At 42.0% G+C, this 5,596-nt stretch overlaps 1 protein-coding gene across 1 annotated transcript in view; it reads right to left on the bottom strand.

Moving 5' to 3' along the window:
* Positions 1 to 2,636: 2,636 nt before the first annotated feature.
* Positions 2,637 to 5,596, bottom strand: part of LOC117948295 (methylenetetrahydrofolate reductase-like) — a 12,316-nt gene continuing 9,356 nt past the window's right edge. The window contains exons 8-10 of the mRNA XM_034877881.1: positions 5,430 to 5,560; positions 3,613 to 4,560; positions 2,637 to 3,387 (exon numbers count right to left, since the gene is read on the bottom strand). Of these exons, the coding sequence (XP_034733772.1) occupies positions 4,219 to 4,560; positions 5,430 to 5,560 (473 nt within the window). The 3' untranslated portion in view covers positions 2,637 to 3,387; positions 3,613 to 4,218. The remainder of the gene's footprint in view (positions 3,388 to 3,612; positions 4,561 to 5,429; positions 5,561 to 5,596) is intronic.

Here is a 5,596-nt window from a genome sequence, read left to right as displayed (position 1 = left end):
ACTTATGCCCCCTGTATTTTAACATAGGGGGTGTATACTTATGCCCCTGTATTTTAACATAGGCGGTGTATACTTATGTCCCCTGTATTTTAACATAGGCGGTGTATACTTATGTCCCCTGTATTTTAACATAGGGGGGTGTATACTTATGTCCCTGTATTTTAACATAGGGGGTGTTTACTTATGCCCCTGTATTTTAACATAGGGGGGTGTCCTGACATTCTGCAGAGTGGGAACTAGAGGGAGCTCACAGCTTAGTACAGACAGTCCATGGAGCCTACTACCAGTGGTTATCGTGTGTTTGTGTGTTTGTGTGTTTGTGTGTTTGTGTGTTTGTATGTGTGTGTGTGTGTGTGGGCCAGGTTTAGCTACATTTGTGGGGACCAAAAACTGTGAATACAGTATACTTATGGGGACCTGCCAGCTTTGTGGGGACAAAATGCTGGTCCCCTTAACGTTAAAGGGCTGTTTGAGGAATAAGACTTGGTTTTAGGAGTAGGGTTAGAGTTAGGTTAAGGTTAGGGTTAGGGTGAGGGTTAAGGTTAGGCATTTAGGTTTGATGGTTAAGGTTAGGGTTAGGGTGAGGGTTAGGTTAGGCATTTAGGTTTGATGGTTAAGGTTAGGGGCTAGGGAATGCATTATGTCAATGACTGGTCCCCACAAAGATAGCCAGACACGACTGTGTGTGTGTGTGTGTGTGTGTGTGTGTGTGTGTGTGTGTGTGTGTGTGTGTGTGTGTGCGGAGGGTTTAGCAAGATGATTATTTTAACCCTTGTGTTTTCTTACAGTAAAAGTTGAAAATCAACACTTTTGTTGACGCTTTTTATGTTATTCTTATGATTTTGATCCTTTTTTCAATGTCTGTCACTTTTTTCTGTGTTGCAGTTGCACAAATAGTAGAAATATCAATAAAGAAATAAAGAGTGGGGAAATGTACGGTATTTACATCGTTAAAGGAATGTTATGATACAGTATTTACATAATTAACATAATTAAGGAGTTGAAATGGTGAAAATTAGTAATAATAATAATAATAATAATAATAATAATAATAATAGTAGTAGTAGAGTATTGCACACATTTCAGGCCGGTGTTATTGCACAAAACAGATAATAATGACCTGTTTCAACCTCCCTGTGTGTGTGTGTGTGTGTGTGTGTGTGTGTGTGTGTGTGTGTGTGTGTGTGTGTGTGTGTGTGTGTGTGTGTGTGTGTGTGTGTGTGTGTGTCAGACACTTAGAATGAGGATTTATAAAGTTTGATGGCCACAGGCAGGGATGACTTCCTGTGGTGCATTGTGGGAGAATCAGTCTATCACTGAAAGTGCTCCTGTGATTTGGCAGCAACAGAGAGGTTGCACAATCAAATACCTCAGAGGAAATATTGGGATATTGGTAGATATCGACGTGCACCAAGCCGCTGAATGCCCTCCCATCTGGGGGGTAATATGTGGCAAAGGTGACCTCGGCCTGTCAGATGTAGGTGATCCGGTAAAGGCCTCCAGCGTGTGTCGTGTGCAGACTTGTCACCACCTCACACCATTCCTCTGCCAGGTCCTCATAGGTGGACTGGTCTTTGAGTGGAAAACCCCTTCCATGTCATCTGGTCTGGTCCCGTCCTACCGCCCGACCTTTGCACCCGTCTGCAGCGCTGGGGCTTCACGCTTCAACGCTCAAATCTCTGGTAAAAATTAACACTATTGTTGAGGCTATTATCGATTTATTTATCTTTTTCTGAGTGTAAGGTTTTAAAGGTCTATCTCTGCAGGAATCCTTTCCATAATGTTGTCAGACACTTAGGATATTAATCTGAGTCTGTCAGCGGCAAAACAAGCACTTTAGTGAAGGTAAACACAAACTGGGCGTAACTTACCATGTAGCATGTTAGCATTCTCGCTTCATACTGGACCAATGTCAAAGATTGTTGATCTCAGAAACCGGATCTCACTCAAAACACCCTGGATGGTTATTTTTTTCCAAGTGTGTACGCATGTGGAAGCACCAGAGACACACAAAAAAAACCCAAATCCCAGAAAAAAGTGTTTTTTTTTTTTTTTATATAATAACATGGGCACTTTGAGTCCAGTACTGGAGTACATGTGGTTACAGTCCACCACTGCTTCCAGTAACACACTCAACGGGTCGTACAATGTTGAAAAAACGATTTATTGCTTTAGAAAGTAGCCACAACAAATAAATATGAAAAACATTCAAAACATGTTGAGGCAGCAGGTAGATAGTGTCGCTGTCTAACTCTTAACCCTTGTGTTGTCCTCGGGTCAAACTGACCCGTTTCAAAGAGATATGTGACTATGAAATATGGATTTATTTCAACCAAATTACCCATAAATAACATGGATGACTCCATATGTGCTTCAGGTAAATTAAGGATTCATTTAACTGAATTTTTTGGGTGTTTTACTTCATCTTATAGCATTTGAATTCTTTTTTTGAATGGTTTCAAAACAGTATCCGGACTAAACTTAAACTCAGCATCCTCTGATCTTAACTGTTAGCTACAATAATTCCTAATTTCTGCCTTTTGAACTAAAAACATATGCATAATTTGATGTAAATGAGGTTTGTTGACCATGAATTCTAAGAATAAGTGTAAAATCTATTATTAAATCAGCTAATGTTTTTTTTTTTTTTTTTGCGCCAAAAGCTGGAAAAAAGTGACAAATAAATCAGAAAAAGCGACAAAAAAATCTGAAAAGCCCCCAAAAAATATTCATTTTCAATTTTGACCTGGAAGGGCGAGTTCATGGGAGGACAACACGAGGGTTAATGACATCACCGTGAGATCAAATGAATTATTATAGTTATTATAGTAGGTTTTCACCCATAACAGTACATTGTCATTCATAAAATCTAACTACTGTCTTCCATGAAAATAAAAACATTCGCTAATAAAACACTTTCAGGCTATGTTCACACTTGGCGTCCATTTTAAGAAGTGCCAGCGTCTGTTTTGCATTATAATCCAATGTTATCAAAGAAGTCGTGAGTGCTTTTTTAAACGCCACCGGACATTATTTTTATATTTATTTTTTCAGCTCAGAGCGTCTTTTTGAAGTTGAAAAAAGTTGAGGTTTTCTGGAAAAACAACGCCGTACGTCAAGTGCATTTTTGACAGCCGACCAATGACAAGCGGAGGAGCCGGGCCTGTTGTTTCCATAACAACAACTAAAAAAATGGAGTCTGAGCACAGCAAGTTATACGGTATGAACGGGCGCGCTCTGTTCAGGGAACCCACTTAGTTTTATCCAACGTTAGCATCTCTCTCTCTAGCTTGCTCCACCACTTTGTTTATCCAACGTTAGCATCTCTCTCTCTCAAGCTTGCTCCACCACTTTGTTTATCTAACGTTAGCACCTCTCTCTCTCTAGCTGGCTCCACCACTTTGTTTATCTAACGTTAGCATCTCTCTCTCTAGCTTGCTCCACCACTTTGTTTATCCAACGTTAGCATCTCTCTCTCTAGCTGGCTCCACCACTTTGTTTATCTAACGTTAGAATCTCTCTCTCTCTAGCTTGCTCCACCACTTTGTTTATTTACATTAGCACCTCTCTCTCTCTAGCTTGCTCCACCACTTTGTTTATTTACATTAGCACCTCTCTCTCTCTAGCTGGCTCCACCACTTGGTTTCCTCTAACGCTGGCACCTCTCTCTCTCTCTCTCTGTCTTTAGCTCGCTTCACCATTCCACCGCTCCATACAGCGCTCTAGGATACTGTAGCTGTTGTTATAGCAACAACACACGCTCTCGGTTGCTTTTTGGAATAAAAACGCTCCGAACTGCTTACTACAAAAGCTCCGAGACGCCATTAACGTGTGAACAAAGGCTTTAAAGTATATTTAAGTTTCACAGTTTTTACGAGTCATTCTTCTTGCTGTTTTTAAGTGAGACTCGTCCTCGAGGAATCTGTAGTTTAGTGTAGTTTATCAGCTGGGGGGGGGGGGAAGTGCTACAAAGGATAGTGCTACTGATCATGGAGGTAAAAAATATTCAATGTTTCCTATTTAGTTCCGGTGAAACAGTACGTTTTCATTTTCCTTTCACTTAAAATGCTAAAAAAAAATCATAAAAACCTTTTAAAAATACTGTGAAGTACAATCCTTAATCTTTGCTATGTTCTGTTTTGTAAGTAGCAGCATTTTCTCTTTTTTAAGGCAATGCATAAAATATCGACCGTTCTGTAGCGTTTCTTTCTGTTGATTTCATTTGGTGTCCGTTGCGTTGGCGAGCGGCTCTGGCGTTGCGTCGGCGAGCGGCTCTGGAGTTGCGTCGGCGAGCGGCTCTGGAGTTGCGTCGGCGAGCGGCTCTGGAGTTGCGTCGGCGAGCGGCTCTGGAGTTGCGTCGGCGAGCGGCTCTGGAGTTGCGTCGAGCAGCTCGAACATGTCGTCGATGACCTGCCACAGGCAGCTCTCTAAAGGGAAGTCGTTGTCCACCAGGTTGACCAGGAAGTAGTTGTCGTGGATGTACTTGATGATCATCCGTGAAGGAGACTCGTCTTCGTAGAGCTTCGCCCACTGCTCGATCCACAGGGCGAAGGCCTCGTCCTAAGGGGAAACAAGGGAGTCAGAGACGGGCTAGTCCTAAAGCCTACTAGTTCTAACCTTAAACGGTAACTCCCGTTGTCTTCAACCTGGACCCTATGTTCCTGTGTTTTAGTATCTAAGTGACTGATGGGATCAACAATCTTTGACATTGGTCCAGTAGGAAGCGAGAATGCTAACATGCTACATGGTAAGTTACACCCAGTTTGTATTTACCTTCACTAAAGTGCTTGTTTTAGGGCCGACAGGCTCAGATTAGTATTCCAAGTGTCTGATGACATTATGGAAAGGATTCCTGCAGAGATAGACCTTTAAAACCTCTTTGAGACCTTTCTGTTTAACCAGAAAAAGCCTCTGAAGTCGCTAGCGCTAAACCCACCAGACTCCATTCAAAAAAGCAGTGCTTTTAGCGTGTATAGAGCCAACATATTTTCACATGTATATCGGTCAATTGTGTGTTTATTTCAACCAAATTAGAGTTTTGATGGTTGGAAAAGTTGGAAAAGTGGAAAGACGACCCCAAAACAGATTTTGATAGTTTTGTTTTGTTTCAGTCAACTTTGAATGAAGTCGGTTTTACGATGTTAAAATTACTGTTTATGTACATGGAGTCTGGCAGTAATATTAAAAAAGTAAGTACTTGTAATGGAAAAAAATATAAATACAGATTTTAAAGTAAGCATAGAGTGTGCGGAGTAATTGAAAAACAGGAAGAGAAACTACAACATTATCACAAAGTGCAGGTGTAGAGTCTGATAGCGGCCGGGATTACGGGGAGATTCTCGGTCTTACGGGGACATTCTCGGTCTTACGGGGACATTCTCGGTCTTATGGGGACATTCTCGGTCTTACGGGGACATTCCCTGTCTTACCTTCCAGTACATGAAGCTGTCGGGGTCCACTACGGTCGGCTGGACGATCTCCCTGCCGGGAAAGATCCCCCACGTCACAGCGTTAGGCTGCATGTCCGGGGCGTTGGTCAGGTTACGGCCCTGCACGCAAAATAGCCAGCGTGAATAAGACAGGCACACACACACAC

The sequence above is a fragment of the Etheostoma cragini genome, chromosome 7 (genome assembly GCF_013103735.1).
Source record: "Etheostoma cragini isolate CJK2018 chromosome 7, CSU_Ecrag_1.0, whole genome shotgun sequence".
Classification (NCBI taxonomy): domain Eukaryota; kingdom Metazoa; phylum Chordata; class Actinopteri; order Perciformes; family Percidae; genus Etheostoma; species Etheostoma cragini.
Note: the sequence above shows the minus strand (reverse complement) of the source record. Positions and strands in the feature narration are given on the sequence as shown.